Source organism: Lethenteron reissneri, chromosome 25 (assembly GCF_015708825.2).
Source record: "Lethenteron reissneri isolate LAM-NWPU_2019-01 chromosome 25, ASM1570882v1, whole genome shotgun sequence".
NCBI lineage: Eukaryota > Metazoa > Chordata > Hyperoartia > Petromyzontiformes > Petromyzontidae > Lethenteron > Lethenteron reissneri.
Genome location: NC_083803.1, coordinates 14,316,040 through 14,342,694, shown reverse-complemented (window position 1 = coordinate 14,342,694; position 26,655 = coordinate 14,316,040). Strand labels below are relative to the sequence as shown.

At 45.0% G+C, this 26,655-nt stretch overlaps 1 protein-coding gene across 3 annotated transcripts in view; it reads right to left on the bottom strand.

Annotated features, from left to right (window-relative positions):
- Positions 1-26,655, bottom strand: part of ITPK1 (inositol-tetrakisphosphate 1-kinase) — an 87,199-nt gene that overhangs the window by 13,507 nt on the left and 47,037 nt on the right. For all 3 annotated transcript variants that reach the window (XM_061559441.1, XM_061559440.1, XM_061559442.1), the window contains exons 4-7: positions 19,666-19,791; positions 18,231-18,348; positions 17,275-17,373; positions 14,982-15,022 (exon numbers count right to left, since the gene is read on the bottom strand). In XM_061559441.1, the coding sequence (XP_061415425.1) occupies positions 14,982-15,022; positions 17,275-17,373; positions 18,231-18,348; positions 19,666-19,791 (384 nt within the window). The remainder of the gene's footprint in view (positions 1-14,981; positions 15,023-17,274; positions 17,374-18,230; positions 18,349-19,665; positions 19,792-26,655) is intronic.

Here is a 26,655-nt window from a genome sequence, read left to right as displayed (position 1 = left end):
TAATTCTCACGACGTTTCGGCCACAACGCAAGCAGCCGTCCTCAGGTGAAGACCAGGTCTGTGGGGGAGACAGCGTTGTGGCCGAAACGTCGTGAGAATTATTTTATTATGTTTTATTTTTATTATTTTATTTCCCTTCTACGTGACTTTACCGAAAGAACCAAGAAGAAGAATATAATTATTATAGGGGCAATTAACCCCCCCGTGATTCGATAAATTCTCAAGATGCAGGGTCTAGTTCAACATACACAAACATCACAAATCGTTGCGATGAATGGTAGCACCTCCAGTGGATGCAATGGTCACTTGATCCAATAACGTGCAACACTGAATACATACGCATACAATTCTATGTACGTATCATGTGCTTGAAAATGTATATCAATGAATCGATGGTTCTGTAAACAACTGATGCGCTCATTAAGATTTAAAAAAACACATCATGACAACCTATTACGTGACAATTTTTACTGCATGGGAATAAATGTGTGCTGTATTTACATTCAATGAGGTATTCTCTACAGTGTAATGTTAGTAACAGGGCAGTGCCGACTTGTTTTGTTTGTGTTACTTATTTTAGATTGCCTCTACAAACTATGGGCGGTGAGCAAAGTCCATCGCGCTGTGACAAACGGACAACTATTAAATGCATGACGCACGCCTAAACAAATAATTGCTTTGCGAAAAAAGACCGTGATAATGTATAGTGCCACTGTACATATATGCAGACAATTATGCACATCTTGGTTTTCAGGTTTGCATTTAACGAGCACCCATTCTACTACAGTAACTATAAACTATTATTTTATTACCAGGTAAGGCCCACTGAGATGTATAGCTCTTTTTCAGAAGAGACCTGGCCACAAACGATAGCTCAACAAAGTGGTTCATCACGTGGATATTTATCGCAGCCAAATACTCTAAACGCATGCTTTTTAAATGTAGAGGGGAAAAACCGGATGACCTGGAAAGAAATCCACACGACCACAAGGATAACATGCAAACTCCAAATATACAGGCACCAGAGTCGAGATCGAACCCACTACCTCCTGTATACCACGCGAGGTCATTAACATCTGCCACAGAAGCTATCCTGGGCAGAAGCTGCCGAGCCATGGCGCGGCAATGTTTCCTATCAGAGCAGCTCTCCGCAGCCTTCAACACAGGGACCGTCATATTTCTTGTAGGTCAGCCAGCACATTCTTTCCCAGCCTTTGCACAGCAAAGTTCATTCTCTGAGGTACAGCGGCGGAGTAATAATTTCGGTCTGCCCGTGTCAAAAGTTCTTGCAGCCGTCTCGGCTGAACTCGATACAATTACATTGGTCTCAAACGTGGACTTTTTTTCTTTAATCCTCGCTGCATTGTGTGAGAGTGGAACTTTTTGAGCAAGTAGCCCATGGTCACCGATCAATACGAGTGCAGTTTAACGCTAGCACAGAAATCCTCAAGGAGCTAGTCTAGAATTGAAAACACAATCCTTCGGCGTTGGTCCATGTGGCACCTACCGTTGGAAAACACTGTTGAGAATTTTACAAGTTAAATGCCCCGCACGGGAACTGCAGCACATTACCAATGCTTATGCGTGCACAAACGAAGATCCACCACCCACCCTTCCAATTGATGCCAACGAGCATCTCTTAAGGCTGGCACAGCAAACGAGAAGGTGGTGTGAGCAGAAACTCCTCCTGCCCAACCGCCTTGGTTCCCCCCCCCCTCCACCCCCAGTGATGATGTTTACACACCATGTTTGGAGTTGACCTAGGGGAGGACCAGAACTGGTTCAGATAATCACCACTGATGTTCGTCATGGCCGGGAATCGAACTCGGGTCGCCAGTTTCGGAGCGCAGAGTGCCGAGCACTATGATCTTGCTCCACACACGCAAAGTGTGGACGGAAACTTTTGGATGCACTTAATTTGGCACTGCAGGCGAGTTGGTTGGCAGTAGTCATAACTTCCCCAACGCTGTTTTGTCGAACGCATGTTTCGGCTATACGCGGTTTACTTATCGGGGTAGATTTTCCGGCAGACAGGTATGACGTTTCGGCTACACGCGGTTTGACGCTGCTAATATGCTCATCTCCGCGCCGTAAGTAGCGCGCGGTTTGCATGTACAGTACAGCAGACGTTGCCGATGACTATCTCATCAGCATGCTCCGCTCCCCAAAACTCTCATGCGGTCTCACTCCACGCATAAGCCTCCTCCAACACCCCACCAGCATCATCGTCACCTTCATCATCATTTGTCGTACGTAAAAAAAAGAAACATTTTAAGTTTAACCTTTTCGTTGTTAGTTTTACTACGAAATATTTTTTTTTATTTTACCGTGTATATTATGAGTTTGTTCTTTGTTTGAAAGCCAATGGGGGAAATCACGTAGAATTATAAGTTAAACAAAGAGGGAAGGTGTGATTATTTCAGACCCAGAAATGCAACCCTATATTTCCCATAAGGTATATATTATTTGTCGAATACCCAAAATGGCATTTTGTGGATTGACAAATGGCTGTACGGGAAATTTTACATATGGCATTATCACACTTTGGTAAACTGCCTGCAACACACACCTCGTGTCCTTGACATAGCAATAACTGAAACGTTAGCACACTATTCACATTACTAACACCAGATTAGCACAAGATAAATGTCCACACTGTGGGAAATCGTGTTTTTTTTTATCTCCGGGGAGAGAGCAATACAGGAAAACCTTGAATTTCCGTTGTTTCTGAAAAATAGTTCACAACTTGCATACCAATACCTTAAATGCATTTCCTACGTTATTATTATCAACTGAAAGAATGTGACCAATTCGAGATGTCAACGTGTGCTTAAGCGACAATATACACGTGTGAAAGGCTGTGTTGCGGGTGTGCAGCCTCACAATGTTGCAACGCCACTACGAGCATTCTCAGCTGCTCAGTACCTACGCTACAGAGATCTTGACGAGCCCCCCTCGAAGGCTCTCACGTGAAGTCAGCTGACGATCCCGGCAATGATTTGCACTCTTGACAAATTAAGCCAAGTCCAGCCCTGAGAGTGGTGACATGGCCAAGCAAGCTTTGGAGGCATGAGGTTTGCAACCGTTAATGATTAATACTGCACGTGTATTAAAACAAAAGTGTGTTTGCACTCCTTCACAGTGGACATAAAGGATGCCAAATAACCTCGTGATGTTTCGTAAAAAAAAGAGTAGGCCATATGTGCTGGCATCACAGTGACAATTTGACAAATGACCTCTGAATTGCTTAATTGGGTAAAACGAGAGAGCAGACTATACCCGCCCGCGATATACGATCACATTCATGGTAGCCTTGTTCACTGAGAATGGTTCAAATACCGTACCTACAAATGTATTATTTGTAAGGAAATGCTACATCGAAGGTCAGATGCACGATGAACAACTCCTTTTGGCAATGGCTAAGTAGTGTCATGTTCACAGCCCCTAGTCAGCAGGGAGATGCAGCAGTGTACACTCTCTCACCTTGCTCTTCGACTACCGACAGCACAATTGGAATTCAACAAATGATTTAAAATGCGTCACAAAAGGCCACCTAATTTGAGGCTCTATAAAGGAAATGCCCTGAAACCTGGGTGGACCGGCGATGAAATCATACAAGCCCTTGGGAGACGAAGCATCTTTCTGAACGTCTTGACGAGGATTATGTCATGTCGGATAACCTGCTAAACACGTGCAGGTCATTACTCCTCGATCTCGGTGTACAATGCACGCCTACGCCAGCCCCGAGATATTTTTTTTAAATGCCGTGCGATGCTTTTCACACACACACACGCAAACGATATGGCTTGCACAAGTTGTAAAAATTGTCTCGTTTGCAAAGCGCACACCAATGAACGTCCTCGACCTAGCCATACACACACACCCCACTGTGTGCAGGAAAGGGTACAGGCAGGCTTGTAATGCCTCACCTATAAAGCAGCTCACTGAACCATCATGGTACAGGGTTGCAATTCCATTAAATAATGAGATTCAAATTGCATTGTTTATACAGTCGCTTTTACACTACTTTTCTTACCCCCCCCCCATTCCAGGTGCACAGCTTTTGTTCTATTATTCTAATTGTAACATTAGCATACCATATTGCAGACAATTTGTGTATCATCGATGTTTAAACATGCAATTCAATGCATGTACCATAAGCGTCAGAATCAACTTCGATGATCGAATCGCCGCATCGTTACATGCCTAGATATTCGTAACATACAGAGGCCGCACATGTCTGCGTATGAGTTTATCCTGGTGAGGAGTGGCGGTGCAATGGTTGACCGTGCACCGGCGCTACATCCCCGACAAATATTGGCGCGACTCCCGTTCGGGTCGGACCCCCGTAATTTCGTGAGCATCGCGTTTTAGCACCGTTCCAAGCGAATGAACAACTGTCTGCCTGTTACAGGTTGAGTCACAAACCAGCACCTCTCCATAACAAAGGCTCAGCCTTTGTTATGCAGTCTATTCTAGTCTCAAGCCTCACCTTACCATATTAATAATAAGTATGCGGCCCTTGCCCCACCACCTTCTCCAACCATTATATAAACGGAGTGGTAGCTCCTGCAATCTCTCATTTACTTGATACAGCTGTCGTGGCTGTGACGGTACCACCTGAAGACGGAAGCTTGTGTTGCCTCCGAAACGTCGTGATTTTTATTTTATTTTACTTTTAATGTTTTTACCTACGTGACTTTACCGAAAAAACCTAAGAATATGAATCATTGCAGTCACGAAAGCTTCAAATCTACAACTGTCAAGTTGGATTCCCCATTGTGCTCGGCCTACTCGGTGGTGCCAACTCACACCGACTGGCGTCATCCTCCACATCGTCCGACCTGCGGACGAACAACACACCGAAGCAGCGAGCCAGGATGTGAGCCCCAGGCAGTCAGAGGAAATGCTCGCTTACACACAAAACTTAATTAATGGATCGACTTGTCTGGGCACTAATGGATCGCACACCAATCAGGGATTGATCGCAAGTGCTGGGCAGGACTTCTCATACGGCGGTGCAGGTCCTACCCATGCATCCGAGGCCAAATCTAGTCGCGTCAGCACTGCTAATGGCCGTGGGTGGCTTACAGGAGAGTAACCTGGGTGAGATTAATCATGTTCATATTTCACTGCGAATAATCCACTTACATCCATCCGGGTGAATGGCTGCCCGGGGACTTGGCAAGTGTACAGATTGCGCTATTTGGTTATGTAAATGAGTGCCTTACATCCGACCTTTCTAAGCACTTGGGGCAAGAAATATACAACACTTTTAGTGGATTGTATTTAAAGTGGAGTTTTTGTTTTTCCTTTATGTAAAGTAACGAGGGGATAGTTTGCAGAGTTTTAATCGCTTAATCAGGGGAAATACATTATACGGGTTGGGGGCCGTCCATAAATGACGTTACGCCATTTTGGACGATTTTTGACCGCCCCCCCCCCCCATCGTCACAAAAAGTGAGACCCCCCCTCAAATATGACGTCACAAAGCTCTGCCCCCCCCCCCAAAATAAAACATGCTACAAATCGCTTTAAACTATTGTCATTGAAGTGCATATTTAATGTGCCGCTGCACTCTGATGTTGTATGAGAAAACATGTATTAAAACGTCTATTTAATTAAGTAGAACGTGTTGTCTATGTTTATTTAAAGTTGCGCATTTTGATGTGACGTCACATTTCTCAAACCCCACCCCCCCTCGACACACATCGTCACAAATATCTGACCCCCTCCCCCCCCTAGGTGCGTGACGTCATTTATGGACGGTCCCTTGGCGTTGAATATTTGTGTCATAATCAACCTTTCTGTATCCATCGTTTAACTCAGGTCACCCCGTTTAAAGTTAGCACTGTTGCAACTGGCCCTGTGCAAGTACAACGCAGTTCATTGCAGCAGTACAGGCGTCACGATGTCATCTCTCTTGTTTCCGCAATATACATCTGGATTTCTGTTTGATTTATTCATCCAAAAGTTTGCTTTGGCTTATTTCCAACGTACGATAGGGGGATTGGCACTGTGCACATGGTCGTCCTTCATTCACAATCGTAAATTCATAAGTTCAGAGTCATGATCTTTTTGTGATTGTATCAATTTGCGATAAGTCAAACTCAGGAATAAGCGGGGATGGAGCCGTGTGGAGAACAGAATCGCTCCTCAGACCTGTCTACGGACAGAACGCTTAACGATGACGGTGATGTTGACTCGCGGTTATTCCTAGAATGTTCCTCGTAGCAATGTGGAATAGGAACGTGGAATTTCCGTCACTGGCTCAGGGCCAAAGGAGAGAGTGAGAGGAGCATTGTCTCACACGCAAACAGGGGGATACGTTAACGTTTGACATATTGAAAAATATTATCGAATTGTTTATTAAAAGGTTGCCTATAAAATATGTCCCCATCCACCCCGCCACTGCCCCCTCTTCACTCACTGACGTAAAACGTCCTGTTGACGGTAGAGGCCCCTGCTGAAACATCAGGACACGGGTAACTCTGACTGTGGGGCACAAGCATAAAGATCCCCCGTATAGCCTCAACAGACTGTTGGGGCAAGTGCCGTCACGGCACACGAGGGGGGTGGGTGGCCGCTTTGTCTCCCCGGTGGCGATGTTTACACACCGCACAAGGTACTCATTTGAGGCTGAGTCGACCTAGAGGGAGGCATCAGGACCGGTTCAGATAATCGCCACCGGTGTTGGTGGTCGTGAGCGGGAATCGAAACTCGGGTCGCTTGGTTCGTAGCGCAGCTTGGCGCGACCTGCTAGGTGGGGCACAAGACAAAGATCACCCGTATAGCCTAAACAGACTGTTGGGGCAAGTGCTGTTAACGAGCACCTATGAAGGCCGGCACAGCACACGAGGGGGGTGGGTGGCCGGCAACCACGCCCGGTCGCCTTTGTCTCCCCGGTGGCGATGTTGACACACCGCTACACCAGGTACTCATTTGAGGCCATCGGTGTTGGTGGCGGTGAGCGGGAATCGAACCCGGGTCCTCCAGGTTCGCTGCGCAGCGCGCCAACCCCTGTACCACTGCCCTTGGTGGGGCACACGCACGCGCACGCAGGCACGCACACACGCACGCACAGCGGACAATCGACGCGGTCGTGAAAGCCAGGCACGTAGCAAAATCACCAGCATGCACGGGCTTTTGCCGAGGCAAAAGGGGGCAAGATGGCACAGCCTCGGCAGTAAAACACCGCCGTCTCGGTCGAAGGGAGGTTGAAGGGACGGACGAGTCATCTGTTGTTATTATAGTATATTTGTTAAGGCTTCCAAGTATTTGTTGGGGAGGCTCGCCTTTGTTGATCATGTTTAATCACCGCGCGTGGGGCGGGGGACGCTAACAAGTACGGTGTCATCCGACCTTTACGCCCGAGCTAATGCAATTTCACAAGCTTAGCGCTTCTAAACGGCTTATAAATATTATAAACTGTAGGCGATACAGTGCGGCACAATCCAAAGCGGTGGCAAGGTAGGGGCCCCCCATTCGTTCATCTTGTGATGCCTCTGCGCACTTCACGGATGCCCGGAGACACTCACAAATTGCTCGGCACGTGATTCAATTTATCGGCGTTATCGACGTTTTTCGACGCATTCGGGAGTGGGTGGGTTGGGTGGGTGGGTGGCATCGTAAATGACCCAGCCGATCACGTTTACCATCGACGGCTATTGCAAAGCCCCGTTTCGCTGGGTCTCCATTTGGCACATTCCAGGTTGTTTCGTCTCGTGTGTCTTGACACAAGCGGAGCTCCTCGTACAATAGCAGCAAGGGGGCTAAGGAGATCCCACGCAGGCAAGGATGACAGCGCAATTGGCTTAACGGTGGGCCACACGTAACGGTGACCGATAAAACCGTGTTTGGCCATCAACCCCACCGACTAATCGCCATGGAGGAAAAACCTCGTGGCACGGGACTGTCATTTAATTGAAAAAAAAACGCCTACATGTAGGGATAAGTGGCCGTCCATAAATGATGTCACGTGATTTTGGACGATTTTTGATCCCCCCCCCCTCGTACACGGTGTCACAAAAAGTCAAACCCCCCCTCAAATATGACGTTACAAAGCTCTGCCCCCATCCCCCCAAAAAATAAAACATGCTTCAAATCGCTTTAAACTATTGTCATTGTAGTGCGTATTTAATGTGCCATTGCACTCTGATGTTGTAGGAGAAAACATTAAAAAGTCTATTTAATTAAGTAGAATGTGTTGTCTATATTTAAAGTTGCGCATTTTGATGTGACGTCATATTTCTCAAACCCCCCCCCCCCACTCTAGGTGCGTGACGTCATTTATGGACGACCCCGAAGTGGCCGCCACGGGGTGCGTCATCACGCCGCAGTTTGGTAAAAAAAACTACTCAAGACTTGCGGTCAAAATTTCTGCATTGTCATCAAAATATACCGACCGGTGCTAATCGCTCGCGTTTAATACAATAGCTTGGAAGTAACAGCAGCAAGATGACTGGGATTGTGTTTTTTTTATTGTTTTTTTAGAGCGCATATATCGAGGGCCATTTAAATTAACGCGTTTGCGGTCGCATGTTTTTATTGGCTTTTGCTTGAAAAAAAAGATAGATTTTAAAACTGGCATAATTTTAACGCCCCCCTCTTACAAGTGTGTTGTCCTGTTTGGGGTCACGCGCTCACTTCTGCAAATGCGAACACGTGCCGCTGGACCACTGTACGCGCTAACGGAAACCATACAGCTGCACACTTTGGACTCGCGCGAAGTTTTTTGGGGCTCCCCTCATTTGCTGAAGTTGATCAATACCCGTTCACACACGAGAGAAATTCAAGAAGGGAACTCTACCAAGACGCACGCGACTTGATTCCCAAGTGAAACGTCAATCCCGCCACCTGGCATTGAACTGCGCACACAAGGCTGGCCACATTTTACGCGAAGCTACCAAGATCGGTGCTTAATAGTTTACTTATTAGCCAAACGGTTTTGTGCGTATTCCGGCTTGTGACATGTCACCACAGCAACAGTCTACTTTCAGATACCTTTATCAACATTTGCAAATAGCACACGTTTGGAAAGAAACCTACTCGGTTACCAAGTAGAAATATATCCCAATTCGACCCCAGCTACGCAATGAATTGCCAGGATTTTGGGATTGCGATTTGACTAAGCAAATCGATGCTTCGTCTTGTCTTTACTGCCTTCTGTACACTTTTTTTGTTCGTCGATTGTCCGTCCTGTCTTGTTTGTACTGCCCTGTTCACTGAAGGTAACATTTAGCATGCAATTTCATTTTAAGTATTATACAAAAAATAAGATTCCCATGCACAGTTCGATGACAGTATCAGGAGCGCGATAATTAATATTAATCAGTGAGTCACCACATCCCTACTCGGTTACACTGGCATCAATGCAGCTTATGTGAAGGTATGCTAACGTGAGATACAAGTCCAAAATGAGTCCAAATGCATTGACATTAACTACCGTACTAAACTTATGTATGCATCATGGGACCTCCTTTGCCAGTACCCAAATATGAGAATAAGTTTTTCCCTTTTTTCTGGCAACAAAACAGGTGTTAAGATGTTAAAACAGCAAACTGAAACCTTTTACAAGGAATCATGTCTGCATTAATCACAATACTTATGGTCAGAAAGCAAACAAAAAACATACCTATTTTCCTATTTTGGTATTGGCAAAGGAGGTCCCATGATGTAGCTGCTCACCCCGAGCTCTCATTACTCTGATAGTACATTGTCTTTGTGCTGTACGCCTTTTGGTGTCCTCTGGTCTAACACCATTTGAGACAAGGCTCAAAAGAAAGCTGTCTCTGGTGTGGACCAATCAGTTTCAAGGACAATGCATATATTATCAGAGTATGGTTTTTGTTTGCATCATGACCACAAGTATTGTGGTTAATGCAGACATGATTCCTTGTAAAAGGTTTCAGTTTGGTGTTTTAACATCTTAACACCTGTTTTGTTGCCAGAAAAAAGGGGAAAACCTATTCTCATATTATGTATGCAATTGAAATAACGTATACCCTAGTTCCTTTAAGTATCAAAGGAAGTTAAGCCAGTGGGATGTAACCACATTTTCACAACTCAGTGATCAGTATCTACGTTACATTTTCAAAGAAACAGCGACTGTATCTGCCGTTAAACCGAATATCGGGGTTAAAGATTCCATTGCGAAGCTATTTTCTTGTGATGTTAAAGTATGCAGCTAAGTGCCCTGCAAAGCCAGAACTTTACACTCGACAAGCAGCACAAGACTGCACAGGGCTGGCCACTGACTGGCTCACAAGCGCTGTGTGTGTGTGTGTGCTTTATCAGATAAGAGTCGTTCCACCAGTTTTTGAACAGTTATCTAACTCCGCTGTGAAGGAAGGAAGGAAGCCATGACAGCGGATTAACCTGGTGCAGCTGCCTCGGCCTGGTGCAAGACCGCAGACCCCTTGAGACGTTGCTGGGCACCACGGCCGCAAGATGTTAACTACCTCGCCTGGTCTACAGGTCGTGGGTTCGATCCCGACCCTGACGCGTGCATATGTGGAGTTTGCGTGTTCTACCCGTGCTCCCGTGGATTTTTCTCGGGGGTTTCCCTCTACATTTAGAAACATGCGTTCAGAGTATTTGGCGGCTATACATTTCCACGTGATAAGCCACTTTGTTGAGCTATCATTTGTGGCCAGGTCGCCTCTGAAAAACAGCTATAGAGGTCAGTGACCCTTACCTGGTAAAATAAAAAGAGTTTATAGTTTTATAGTTTGTACGCTAAATGGCAAATCGGTACAACACGCCTTGGCCACAACTAGACACCTGGGTGCATGCCCACGCCATCCCATGATAATCCCGAGTGCCTTATTTTTTTAATTCATTGTATGTTGAGCTTCTTTCGCACCATACGTAGCCAACCGTGCGACTCGGGAGGTGTGGGGGAAGGACAACGAAAATTAATCTCATGACACAATAAGCGTTTTTATCCTCGTTGAAGGATAACGACAAAACACTGTTATCAAAGGTGCCAACTCCAAATGGCTACAAAAGCTAAAACTGACAATAACATCTGCTATATGGTGCTAATGATGGGACTGGTTTTGTGCACCGTGGCCAGAACCCATTGATGTGGCCAACATCAGTGGCGCCTTCCTCATACTAAATACGATTCAAGTGCCCAACGTCTGATGAAATTGGGCACATTCAGGGTAATTTAGTCAAATATATACATCTCATATCTCTCTGAGCAGCTTCAATCTCAAAATTTTGACCTGCAAGAGCTGTACTTCAAAGACCACAGCTTGACGGGGAATAGGTTTCATTATCATTCCACGGTTTGTTCAACTGGGTACACTCAATGGTGGAATAAGTGGCCACGCAGTAGCATTGATTCAATTGAAATTGTGCTGCAGTGCATAGAATGTGAAAAGTGCACAAGAGTGCACAATTACAGTTAGACGGAGCAGTATTCAATCCAGACTTGATAACCTAAATGTTTTACTCTACAGCCTTTCGTCAATCCACTGCTGGATGAAGGCACCCCGACCCCCACGGCGGCGTGCGAGTAGCTTGATTATACTTTACCATGGTCACGGGTGATGGGGTGCCTGGACCGGTTCAGGTATCACTCGCCACTGATAATGAGCCACAGCCAGAAATTTCACTCAAGTATCCAAGTTCACAGGGCAGCCTGCTAACCTGCTACGGCATTGCTCTCAAGGTTACCCGTACGGGCGTCACAAAAACCACTCGCCGCACCACGTTGAACAGATTCCAAATTAGAACATTCCCGAATGAAGGGCCAAATTAAACGAACAAGCCAGTCAATGGCCCGTTTCCCCAGCTCGTTAAACGCAAGCAATTCACGCCGTCGTTGTTCAGAAAAGATCTGGCAGCACCACTCAAACCAGCTGCAGGTGAATACAAACTTCACGGGAGGAAAAGGCTTACAGTTCACTCGACTGGAAGGCGTTAAAAATGCCAGACCTCAGTTTGCTTCTGTGTTCTACGAGCTCCCAAACATACTGGCAGCAGTCATTAGCCAAAACCAAAACAACAAAATAAAAAAAAAACACACACGCAAATGCGGTTTGCTGAACAGAAGCAGCTGTTGCCAGGGCAGCCTCCAATACAATACACGCTGCAGGACAACTTGCAGGTCATTGCTAACTGCTAAGTGTTTGGCCATGACCAATATCCTGGTTAGGTGTATTAGTCCTCTAACACTGCATGATTTCTCGGTCGTACTCTACGGCTCTCACATGTGCTTTCTAAGCGTGTTGTTCAGCACGATGTCCAAGTTCGGCATGACCACCAAGTGCTGCGAGCTTCGATGCATCTCCTGAAGATTTATTTCAGCACGTGCAGCGAAACGTCGGACATCGTGCCGAACATCACACCGTACAGACCGAAAAACGCCGCTGTAGAGCCACACAGTGTCCTGCCGACGCCAGGCTAGGGAGAGAATGTCGACAGCCCAAGTGGCGATCGCCAGCGAGCTGAGTGACGAGCAACGTGGGCCCACTCAGCCCACGCGACAGCCAGCCGCGGACAGACAAACGACCCGCTTGAGAAGATTAATAAGTTACATAGAACGGATTGGCCGAGTGCCAACGCATGCGGAGAGGGTGCTTTTGTTAACGAAAGATGCATTCCTTGCCCTGGTCCAGTGTCAAGGATATAAAGAGCTTGTTATGGTCTTGTCATTTCATGATCTGTTTAAAGCAGGCGAATTCTTCCTGTAAGCCAATTTCAAATCAATGTCTACAGCTTCTTCCTATAGCAAAAAAATACTTATCAAATTAACTTCATTTACCTATGGCATGAAGTCAAATGTAAAAAAGTTTTGATTCCTGTTTTATTGAATCCTCCAATTTCAACGTGTATACAGGAGTTGGGGAAGCAGTGGCAAAGTGGTTAGCATGCGCCGTAATGAATCTGCCAATCTCACCCGTTCCCTGCCATGGCTGCTAGCGTGAGTGGTGATACCTGAACCAGTCCTAGCCGCTCCCCACCTCACCACACTGCACTAGCCAGCGTGGTGACGGATGAATAAAAAAAAAACCCGTCACTTACATGGCATAGGGGAGCGCTTCATCCAGTGGATTTAGAAAGGGCTGAAAATAGTTATTAACTGTATTCAAGATTAACATATTCTCTGGTAATAATTCACCGTACTGTTACACAGACGGCTCCATGTACGTTGTAAATGTCCTAATCGGGTGTTATCGGTGACCAAAATTGCAGGTGAACTATTTCCGTATGCCTTAAAATGCCTTTTTGCATTTGTTTCAAGGGCCCAATTTTCAAGTCGTTTAATATTCCACGATATCAGATTGTCGTGCGAACTGTTGGAATGTTTGTGCAGTGAACATGGAGAGATTTTGAGCATTAGGTTCCAATGTTGAACTGAGAAAATCCAAAAGAAGCCTTTGCCCCAAATTAATGACCAGTGCAGTACTTGAGACTATCATCATCACCTATATTTTAGCACAAGGGTGACCTGGGTTAAAAAATATAATAATCAAGACGACCAGATGACATTTACGCTGACAAGCAAAATGATGTTGATACAGCCATGGCATTCTCTACCAATGCTTTACATATTTTTCCTACCCTTCCGGGAAGGATGAAAGTGCTCCTAAAAATAAACCATTGTAATTGTCACGCTGCAATTGCTCTGCTATGTGTGTATACCAACTACATCACGACAATAATGTTTTAATTTTCCTGCTCCATCACATCAGCAAACACTTTCTATTTTTTAAATCAACCTCCCATTAGTCATCATGTGACAGGACATCACCCAATCTCCTTTGCTGCTCCCACTTCCCGAATTTACATCCCCTTTCCATATTTGCAATGATGCGTTATTTTGTAACCTTGATCTTGCAAAACACCAAATATTTATCTTTCATCACTCTACAGGGTCTGCAGACATCATATTGTACATTAACACAAATTGGCAATGCAAGTGTGTAAAGGACAATGCAAAAAACGTCACCTATTATATACTGTTCCTTGTAAGGCAGTGAATATATTGAGGGTTTGTGTTGTTGTTAATTGTGCTTGTGCACTACCGCCAATGCAGCATCACCAAATTATTTGGTTCAAAGGATGTTTTTTTTTCACGAGGACTTGACATCCGGTTACGGAGGAAGGGTTTTAAACGTATGAAGGGTGTCTGGGCCAAAAAGCGCGGTGCGCTATGTTACCTCGCTTGGCAGCAACGCCGTTTGCACCGCACGCAACACTGTCCCGGTGGGAGAAAAAAAAACGACGTGTGTGTGTGTGTGTTGCGGTTTACGGCTTTTGCCAGGCAATTAAGGACGGCACCGGGAAAACCTATTATTTTTAAGTGTTCATTTGTTCGAGAGGGCGAAAGGGGGGTGCATCATCGTCTGCACTTTACAAGGGCTCTGATGGAGCCGTGAGTTCAGAATCAGAATCTTTGCTTAGACTGGAGGAGGAATCCGATGAGCTGTGAAGCTCTTTTTCACAGATGTCCAGTATTGTTGGGTCAGCAAGTGACAATAGCAAACAATACAGCTTTAAATCTAAAAATACAAAAGAAAACGATCGGAGTGAAAAATTGAGAAAATGGTAAGCAAGGTACTAAATATTAATAAATACATTTCTTCGAAAAGTCCAATTTATCAAGCTTGACCAAGGCAGCACAAAAAAAAAGAGTCCAAGACCACGCCAAGATAACACAGTCATTCAATAAAATGGCACATTAACATTGAACTATCGACACACGGGTAAGTTACACAGTGAACCAGCCACACATCAATTTTAATGTGGGAAAGGTGGCAACGCTTTACTGCGGATCTGCCCGCCGCACTGATTAAACATTAATCTGGCACGTGCAACGGGGATTTAGAAATGCACACAATATAAAAACCCAAACAGCTGTCTTTGGCCAAGAAAAAAAAAATCTAACTGGAAAAAAACACAGAAAAAAAACGTGCACTTGCATCAACGCACGCAGTAAACAACAACAAACAATAACGGCAACGTACCTCGTGAGACGCTGAGCCATGGGCTACAATATTCTTACACACTGCAAGCGAAACAAAATACACAGGAGTAATTAAAGCAGGTGCAGAAAAAATATCATAATAAAAATGAACTGAAAACAACCTTCAGTTATACATAGCATGGTGTACACAATATAAACGCGTAGATGCATAGATTACGTTAAATGTGCAGCCCTGCAACTGCTTGCTCAAGCGTCTGCTGGCAGAAGGTCTTCCACTAGAGGGCACCTGGAGGGTGTTTGGCCTACTCTTCCACGCTGGCCAGACGTCAATTGGCTAACTGTGGTGTACTCACTATGCCAGATAGAAGGGTAAAGAACCAATTATGTGGTGTACTCATTTACACTGCAGGATGGACGGGTTTGGGGTATTTCAGAAACTCGGACCATTGTTTCAATTGCCTTGCCAGGAGATCGAACTGGCGAACTCTGTATTATAAAGTCCAATGTACTTATCATTACAACACGGCAGCATCCAAACATATACACGAGTGCAATATGCGTGACAGGTGGCCGAAAATTATAGCGATTGCGGAACCAGAAAATTTGCACCAACCCATAGTTAGGTTGGTTTTAAATATCTGCAGAAATTCACGTCCTCGTCATTAGGCATATAACCATGCATTGATCTGCAGAAACCGATTAATTATCCCCTGAGCACCTGCATGAAGCCACACAGGCGAGAATGCATTATTTACAAAAGATGCAAATTTTATTTGAATATTACATTAACACTAATGATGCAAACAAAGTAGAGCAAAATTGAATAAATATGAAACAAATAGCCTTTTTCCTGTCCAAGGACGGGTGTATTGCCGTAAATCTTAAATTTGCAAACGAAAAGCAGACCGCGATGTGATATATTCATTGCATCAATGCGTGTGCAATTTGTAAGGGCGCGGTGACACAGACTTATTTCGTTTAAAGGTTATAATCCCTTGTTCATCATGACGTCCTTTTTACTTCGATGTCTCAACAGCGTGACGGAGATCACGTGACGTGAGGGTTCTGCCTTTGTCGTGAGGGTTGTCAGTTGACGCCGAGGAGGGGGGAGGAGGCGCCTCGCCCCCCCCCCCCCCCATGTGGAGTGACGTCAGCCGCTAATTATTATGAATGGGGAGGGGGGTGTTCATTTGGAGGACGTCACCTGCTGATGAATATTAATGAGGGGGGCTGGTCGATGTGGAGTGACGTCACGAGAATTAAGGACATATATTCCTGGGTGATTATGGTAGGTATACAAGTGAGATTCTTTCATTTCGACAACAGAGAAGCCATTTATTCAACTAAATCTCAACCTCGAATTGTGACAATTCAACGAATCTCCGGGGTCTGGGAAAATCACTACATGCCTCCTGTTCATGTAACAAAACAGCATTTGAAGTTCACAAGTTGTATTCTCTACATGTCTGTTACAACTTATCAAAACGTCTCTGAGGACTCACGTTTGAAAAAAGTTCTATCGCAGGATTCTTCAACTAAACTTTTTATCGGGCCAGATACTTGAATCATCTTGTGCTGGTGGGACACTTGCCATTACGTGTCACGATGTCACATGGAGTCATGACGTCATGACGTCTGCCCATGTGACAACTAATCTCTACCTAAAGCCTCCACATCTTTTATATCACTCTCAGCAAGTGTGCGAGGTGCTTGGAGGGGTATCTGTCTCGTGTGCTGGTCTGGCAGGACCGTGGATTAACAAGTAGGATCCACGTGTTGTGGATGCCTCTCGGAAGGGGACTGTTGCCTCGGGTCAGGAGTTGAGGGATCCCTCCAGGGTTGGTGCGCTGGACACCCTTGCGGTCGTTCCCTGGACTGTCTGTGACGTCGGGCGGTCAGGAGTTTACTATCGCCCTGCCGAGCTCGTGGTATGTCGAGGTGTTTACCCCCGCACCCTTGATCTCATTAATTTCCTCTGCGGTGTTCTCACTGGTTTTGTTCATGCGAATGAGGTTCACAATATTCAGAGTTGTGAGATTTAATTCGAGAATTTAGCGAATACAAAATAAAATGGTTACGTCTTGCTTACATCTCATCACACTATTCTGCATCTATTTACGTCTCCGCGGGCCACAGCTCGACGAGCCACTCCCATGAGCCCTCGTGGGCCCCGTCTGCCCCACAAGCCGCCAAATGTAAGAACCCTGCCCTATAGCAATCACGCAAAGCGTCTACGTTCATTCTCCACACTGGGCGGTCATGTCGTGGACGAGAGTGCAGCCAGCCAAAGAGATGCCGAACACGTTCTGGGTCCCGGTGCGCATGAGCCTCACCGAACGGGAAGGTGACGTTGCGCTCCCGCATCAGGGCCAGCATTTCTTCCGGGTCCGACGTGTTGAGTCGCACAAAAGCTGGCGTGCTGATCGCTCCCTCTGACAACAGAAACAAAGATTCCCCCGTGTAGCCTTTAGCGGAATGGTCGGCGGGCAATTGCTGTGAGTGAGCTGCATGTTGCACAAGAGGGATGGTGGGACCTAAACCATGCCTGGCCGTCTTTGTTTCCCCAGTGCTGAGATTACAAATTGCATCAGGTACTCATGAGAGGGAATAGAATGCAGGCCACTGTGTTCTTGTGATGATAAATACACAACAACCTAAATAACCCTGGGCAGGCTGCGACTGTAGTAGGTACCGAAATTCCGTAAAGCAAAAGATCGTATTTTAAAGTGCAAGTCCTAGTCAGATTATAAACAAATGTGTGTGGCTCCGGGTGATAGGGATTACACCTTGCTCCCAATGCACCAGCCAATCAACTACAAGGAAGACAACCCCATGCAATATGGCCGCCATGAAGTTACTCATGCAACATGACCGCCATGATGTCATCACTCTGTGCACCATTAATAACCCGTGTGTTTGGTAGGGTGGTCACCCTACCAAGCACTGTACTGGCTCAACCCCGCTTACCTTCCGAGATCTGATAAGATCGGGCGCATACTGGGTGATTCAGTCATGGGTGAAACATAGCGATTATATCATAATATGTAATGTCCGAGCCAAACAAGAAAAAACACGAGGGGAATTTGTATTTTCAATCAGGCATCTGGGTACCAGAATGTTTGACACGTGTGTTTGGACACTATAGGCAAAGAACGAAATGACATGCAAGAAGAGGCCTACGTGAAATTCTTCGCGCGATAACCTGGCAGTGACCCGTCCGTCGCCTTCGGCAGATGAAAGCTTGACCCCCCCCCCCACCTCCCCCACGCCATTTCAACAGAGAGCTTACCCAGCCGGCATATTTCAAGCTCCTGAATGAGGTCGTAGGACCGGCATCTGTCAAGCAGCTTCCGCACAGCATGCAGTGGGTCGAGCAGCATCGTCTCCGGGTGACTGTCCACGTAGCTCTGAATGTGGTTTAGTTTAAAAGAGAAACAAAACACACGCGCACCCGGCGAGTAATGCATGATGCATGGAAACCTTTATTTAACCAGCAGATGAAATAAAACCACTGGGGCACATGAATTTATTTTTTATTTTCAAGGGCGACCTGGGTTACGTTGAGAACTCAACGTGGCTGTTATTGCATGGAGTAAGAAATCCGAATCGTCACAATCACTCACTCGTTCAGCTGCTTTATTGTCGCTCTGTTACCGCTACTTCCACGTTGAATTTGAATGTCATGCCCTCATACCGCCACCCTTGTCAAAGACTCTATTTGCCCGATTGGCTATCACCGCTCTCATTAACGTGAGCAGCCCATTCCAAATTTCCTGTAACCTTACGAAACTCGAGGAATGTATTTGTTCATATCTGCTTGGCTATAGTTAGTGCTTTTTGTTACTGGCCGCTTTGATTTAGACAAATTCAGGTCTGTGCTTAGCAAGTGATTAAAGAAGACAAACAAGATTGCGGTTGCCAGGATCCAACTACATCATAAACTTTGTAAATATGCAATGAAGACTTTTGCAAATTAAAATCTGCAAACAATGTTCCTTTGCGCAACCAAGACAGCCTCACGAGTATCTCTTTCAGGAGGTTCCTGCACTGTGACCTTGGACTAATTCCATTCATGAGTGTTTACAGAGGAATCCAGACTACTCAGACAAAGCCCAAGCATGAGGGGCACAGATAGATTCTTGAATCCATGACCCTCCTGCCATCTCCTGGCTACTTCACAGCCACCTTGCCAAGTATGAAAATTCAATATCAACAGTGAAAAATATATTTGATAAGGCTTTTTGGAAGGTTTCTATCGATATCTTAAACTTTGGTCCCAATGGAAACTGTACAATGAAGACAATGTTTGAGTCATACACAATTTCATTCGTAACACTTTCAGATGGAAAGTCATGAGCGATAAAGAGAACCACAACAATTTTCGTTTTAATCGGATTCAAAGTTCATTCACAATTATATCAATTGCCTTTGATTCACTTAATTTATCCTGCCAATGTTGAACTCTCACTGTGCGATGCAGCCAGAATGAAGTTACATCACTGTGTTAAGAATGACAGATATTTTCTACAATCTGTGGTGATTGGCATGGGACCACCATACAAATCTCAAATACTTAGAAACCTTTACATAGAACTTCAACAATCTTTAGGCTTTGAGTCGAGGACCTCAGGAGATGAGACCACCGAACCGCCCAGCCGGATGTGTTTGTGTTTTTTTTTCAGCTTCCGCTATGCAGCCAGAGGTGTGTGGGGTCGCACTCTGACCTGGAACCTCTGCACGAGGTTGGTGGAGGTGGCGTTGCCTTGGTCGGCCTCCAGCAGCAGGTCAGTGAGCTTGTGCAGGATCACTCGGAATGGGCCCTGCTGATCGAGGTCACGCTGCAGATCGATCTGCGCAATGGAGCAATGGCACATGGAGAAGGAATGACGCGACCGCCGTTGGTCAAAGCAGCTCCCGGGACTCAAAGGGCCAGCTCAGCACCTCTCTTCTCTCCCAAAGGAAACCAAAACCTCCTCCATCAGCCGATGCAACCAAATAGTATGTGAGAATCGTCTTATGACCATTTATCTGCTGGGAGCAAAGAGAAGTCTGCTAGGTATGAAAGGTATCTACATGTAAAAAGTTCAGAAGAATAAGTTAATACGTTTATTACCTGAGTATTCGTTTATTTGTTTCATGTTATACTTTTGTCTTTGTCCTATTTTGTTTTACTAATGTATTCCCACTGGCATCATTGCCACGAGACAAAGTGCCCATTTGTAACTCTTTCAACCCAGTATCGCTGGTGAATGGGCCGTGGAAGCGGATAATGCAGAACTTATTTCTGAAGCAATTTCAAACTGACCTTTGTTATCCACACACAAGGTGGTGCACTATTCCACACACCCGGATACGATGAAGCATCTGTCGCATGCCAGTCAAACTGATATATCCAACATTCAGGAGCTAGAATATAGACACATCTGGTGATAACTCAAATGTACAGTATTACGTCGTTTTTTTTAATGAGAGCATTGAACTCACTGCACTGGAGAACCCTGGTTCACTCACAGAGGTGCAGGATATTTGCTGGGCCACTAGGTAACCTTTACTCGTTCAGTTGAAACTGCACCCCTTTTTATAACCGCACTTTGCATCTTAGCCGTGCGCTGTGGGCGTTCAGGTACAACCTGCACCTGCTCAAACCACCAAACTTTCTTGAGGCCATATGTAAGTACGTATGTTGAACTTCTTCCGAAACGTATGTAGCCAACCGTGCTAATCGGAGGTGCGGGGGAAGGACAACTTAACACGAAAAGCAGTTCTAACAAAATAAATCAGTTTTCAATCTAGATTTCAAAGCGCATAGCTCAAGTGACTTCCCTGTATCGGAAGGAAGAGCGTTCCGGATGACCACACAAGTGGATAGACACGTCTTGTGAAAAGTATACATTTATTTATCAACCATGCACGCACGTGCCCGATTGTGTTGTCATATAACTGCATTCCTGGGCAACCAATGTTTACGATTTCGCATGATGGTGTATAAATGTGGACAAAATAACGCCAGGACTTGGCAGGACAGTCCGCGCAGGTTGGCGGCCTTGCCAGGTAATACCTCATCAGGCTTTTATTCACTGTTCATCCCATTAAATCAATTGGCAAGAGCAGACTTAGGCATTCAGCATCACAAAGGATGGCTATGTGCCTGATTAAAGTTGGATTCTTTCCCCCGCCTTCCACATAGACGAACAAGTTAGAACTGCAGCTCGAGTAATAGTCCTAAACAACACGGCAGGCAGTTATGTAAACCGCGAGATACATTTAACCCATGCCACCTACGTTAAATTAGAATTAAATTCAACGGACTGGGTAGGCGTGATGTGCATCAATTAATGGTTGAATTAATTGATCAATTAATTGATGAATATCGGTGTTTCAGCTTGCTATATAGGCCGATGACGTCAACATGCTACGCCCATCAACCCCTGTCCAACAACACACGTGGGAAAAGAGGTAAGACTTTTTTGTTCCCTAACAATTTTTGTGGTATCCAAATCATGTGGTCAATCGAACCGATGACAGGTACAGTAATCAATTACTTGGATAACTGGATATGCCCAGCCCTACACCTAATGTAAATCATTCAACACACTTTGCGCTATTGAAGTAGTATGTTCAATTAACTTTTTGTGGGGATAGGATTGATGTTCATGCATTGCGCAGATAGTTTTTTGTTCTTCCCTGACAAAATATACTCGAGTCACCGCGATCCATCTTCAGCATCCTTAATGACCGCTTCTAAAAGCTCGGTTAACACATTTTTTCTTCCTTCTTTACAAAAATATACAAATGTACAACAACAAAAAGTCAGGCATCGGAACCTGCACCAACTGGTCCTGGAAAATCGACGATCCCAATCTCATTGATATTCACGGTTGTGCGAAGCGGAGCCTCGTTTCAAAATGCGTTGGCAGACCTGCAACGAGCTCGGGCAAATAAAGTAGAAAAGCACATTTGTAGAATCTCCATATTTAGTGGTCACGGGCCTTATGACGTCTGATAAACACGCATTACCAAATTAAAAACAGCACGCCTTTATAAGGCATCGTTACGACTGATAGACCGCTATTATTACTCTACTCAGAAATACTAGTCCAAGTAGTCGAGTCATTTTACAGGTACAATAACAGAATGTTAAGCTCAGATGGCATGAATACATTATTATAGCAGACACACCGTCACGCTGGGTCACAACTAAGATGAATACAGATACAGAAAAATAGAGGCTGAAGTCAAAGAGTGCTTGATCCTGCTTAAAATGAATAACAGATGCAATGCATTTATCTGCTCCACAAATGTCCATTCTGGATGCGCAGTCACTGCGTTTGTTCGGTGCATAATACGCCTCTACGAGCACACACAATGTCTCCTTTTCCAATTACAGGCTCACAATTCTAACAACGATGTTACAGCTCAAAATTTCCAGAGGGCATAATTTTGTTTCAGGGTCAAAACATATAAGGGTCACAAAAGATGACCTCGCCTTGCATCTTGTTGTACATTGCTGTGCTTGTCCGATAAAAATAAAAATACAAATCCCCGTGTCATGTGATCTGTCGGTAATATCTCGTGACACTCTTTAGCCAATGAGAATGCCACCCACCTCTTTGCATTGAAGAGTGCCCACAAGATTAATAGCATCACCAAATTAATATTTTCACTTTGGAGGGGGAGAAGTAAAAAAAAATTAATGAGAGATAATACACATATTCTTTGTTTTTTTCACGTAGGTAAAAAATAAAATAAAATAAATGAAAACAACTAAATTAAATCACGACGTTTCGGAAGCAACACAAGCCTCCGTCTTCCAAAACGTCGTGAATGAATTTAGTTGTTTTCATTTATTTAATTTAAATTTTTACCTACGTGACTTTACCGAAAAAACCAAAGAGTATGAATCCTTGCAGTCACGAAAGCTTCAAATCTAGAGATAACACACAGTGGTGTTGGTTGTGTGCAATGTGCAACGGTCAACATGGAATTGTGTCAAATACTAGCCCAACCACACAACCTCCAGGACATTGGGTAAGGGAACGGTTACGTGTGGGAGACCTGTGACGTTACCGCATCACCAAGCACGCAGGAGAAACATCCGTCCTCTCCCACATCCGTGCCCTCATTTTTATCATCTGACCAGGCAGCTGACATGCAAAGCTTAGGTGGTCTAATTGTAAACCAGATCTATGTGCACTCACTACATAATAGACAGGACAGCCACTTATTCTTTTAGAAGGGAGTACTAAACACATGCATGTTAATGACAAAGGGTGCAAATCAGCGAGGCCCCGACTGAAAAAACCTTGGGGGAAATCCAATAAACAATATTTTGTACATTGGTAAAAAAACTATTTCCCAAGTCCGTATAGTTGCCCACATTTCCAATGTTATTCTAAACATTGTACCAGTGGGTGGCAGTTTGGTACGTAACGAATATTGAATTATTCAGCGTATTATAGAGGTAAACAACAACCAAAAAACGTGAGGATCCAGTGCATGGCAATAAGACAATCGAAATTGTCAAAAAAAATAAGTCTCAAGTGTGATCCACGAGACTTGTACGCTAAAGTTCCACTCTCTCGTACTTATTCCCAGACATTTTGTCTCTATATATATGAAGAACTTACAACAAAAACTTTATGGCAGTGAATCATATGAACATAAACGTGCGACTTCTGCTTCAAACCGGGAGTCCAACATTGGTCGGTGCAACTGTGTTGGTCACTGTCCTTGATGTTTCCCCATTCATCATCATCAGTGTGCTCGTGTCAGAGGTAGGCAAGTACAGTACTAATGGGCACCCTCAAGCAGTTTGATGAAATGTCACAATTCAGGATGCCCTTTCATTCATCGAGTCTGTTTTTGTCCCATGTATCTGTGCATCGCTGAAAGTTTTGACGGCTCACTGTACGAAAAATGCTCCTCAAAGCGATACTTTCCGGCAGGCCTTGCCGGCGAACGCTGCTCCTTCGCAGCGTTCCGTCTCCCCCACCCCGTTGCCTGAAGACACCTCCCAATGTGTCAGGCGAAACATCACGAAGGACAATGGAGCAGGCAGGGCTCACCGCAGCCACCCTGAAAAAGGAACCTTGAAGATAATTTCTCATTTATATATTTTAACACAAATGTTCCCCTTCATTCGCAGTTTAGTCTGTTCCGTTAGCCTCAATATATCACGGACACCTTATGTAACCCACTCTTACAAAGATAGCCTTAACAGACTGTTGGGGCAAGTGCTGTTAGCGAGCAGCACCTATGAAGTCCGGAATGGCACACGCTGGTATGTGTGTGGCCACAACTACGCCCGGGCCGCCTTTATCCCCCTTGTGGCGACTTTTACACATCGCAGCAGGTACTCGTTTGGAGGCTGAGTCGACCTAGGGGAGGCCCAGGACCAGTTAAGAGAATCGTCACTGATGGTGTTGGCCGTGAGCGAGAAATCGAACTCGGGTGGCCAGGTTCGTAGCGCAGCGCACTAACCCCTGTGCACTTCCACCTCGAACAAGACCGCTCCCCACTCTTGCACACACGCGATTTGGCAGGTAGAGAGTAATAATCTTTTCAAACTTCTGACTCGATGTACCGTTACGTGCCTAAAGGCTGCCGCCAGCTTGGCAAGAGGTGTGCCTCGGGTACTAAATGCGAGTCCTTGTTCACGTTTTAAGAGTTGCTTGGGCAACTTACTGAGAAGCCTGGGAAGTCGCTTATATAATGAGCCAAGAATGTCTGTGTGTAATGCACGTGACGTCACTCCACGTCGACCAGCCCCCCTCATTAATAATCATGAACAGGTGGGGGTCCTCCACATGACCCCCACCCGTTATTAATAATCATGAGCTGATGACGTCACTCATGTGGACCCCACCCCAACAATAATAATCATGAGCGGTAATAAAAATAAAGTTAATCAAAAATATAAATAAATTAAATTAAATAAACTGCCAGTACACTCACCGAGGGTAATAACCAGGCTACAGTCTACATTAGTGGTTTTATTATTTTAATTTTATTATTATTTTTATTACCTTTATTTTTTGTTTTCTATCTACGTGACTTACGGAAAGAATCAAAGAATATTAATTCCTGGAGTCACGAAAGTTCTAAGTCTACATTTAATCATGAGCGGGTCATTATTTTCGATTGAATTTTTCAGATTAACTGCAATATCCACCCGTCCTTGGACGGGCTGTAGGCTTGGTGTAATATCACGTGAAGCGTCTCCTGAACGGATTTCAGGAAAACTCCCAAACTCCCGAAAGCAGTTGCTCTGAATCATACCAAAGCTGACCAATTCCATTCCCAGATCTGTGAAATTTGTTTGGGTAAATTTCGCGCGGGAAATATATTTTATAGAAAGCTTTATATTTAAAATGTTATTTTCGTGTGCAATTGTTGGACGTGTTAGAATGTATGTGTACGGGTGTACACACACACACACAGAGAGGAGCGGTGGAGGAGCAGTTAGCGCACTGTGCTACAAACCTGGTGACCAGAGTTCGATTTCCACTCACGGCCAACACCAGTGACAATTATCTGAACCGGTCCCGGGCCTCCCCTAGGTTGACTCGGCCTCAAATGAGTACATGGTGCAGGGTGTAAACATCGTCACTAAGGGAGACAAAGGTGGCCGGGCGTGGTGCTGGCCACCCACCCCTCTCGTGTACCGTGCTGGCCTTAATAGGTGCTCGTGAACAGCACTTGCCCCAAAAAGTCCGTAGAGGCTGAGGCTATACGGGGTATCTTTGTTTTGTTTCTTGTATATAAATGCATGCTTAAAGCATCCGACCTTTTGTACGTACATCCACGTATGTGTATATGTTGATCTTATTTCGCACGTACGTAACCAACCGTGCTAATCGCAAGGTGCAGGGGGAGCAGGACAGCGAACTACGTACGTCTGCGTGTTGATGTTGCGCGGATTTATTTTCATTTTTAAACGCCGGTAGATTTGACAACCCTTTGTGAGCGCATGCTCACCACATCCATGGAGGACCTCCGATTAGCACGGTTGGCTACGTACGGTGTGTGATGAAAGCGGCTCAACGTGCGTACAGAAAGTTGACAGTGAGTGACAAGCGACATTTTTCCCCGATGCCCGTCACGTGTGCGCATTACCATACAACACGACGTAAGGTCGATTTTCACGGCGTTTAAAATGCGATCGGGTTTCAAGACGCTGTAAAGAAACGGGGCATGTTAATTTGACAGGAGTCAAGTTGTGCACAGAAGAGAGAAAAAAAATGCTTTTTTCAGTCTGGGCTCTAACAAGGGCAGGGTTAGTCAACAGCTTGGATGGCAGCGGGTGAAGGGAGTTTTTGTGTGTTTGTGTCAGTTTTTTTAGTTTAGGATAATATAACATTGCTTGCAATAGAGCGGAGAACAGGTTCAACGTGCAACAACTGAACCGTGATTAGAGCACAAAGTCTCCAGTTAACAAGAGCCTGGGGTGTAATTATTTACCACTGGCCACTCAATAAATCTTGTAACTCAAGAGTTGCGATTCCATTCAAGAATCTGAATCTATTTTTTTATATATATAATTACCGTTCCGTTTGTGTTGTTCTCAAACTTTTTTCGGTCTCATGTGCAACTTTGTTCATATCATTCGCATAAATACCATTTCCATAAATTGAAAAACAATGATTACTGCACAACCGATGCAATGGAAGTTGTCAACATGCTCTAAATAATCTATGTCAATAAATGAATTGATA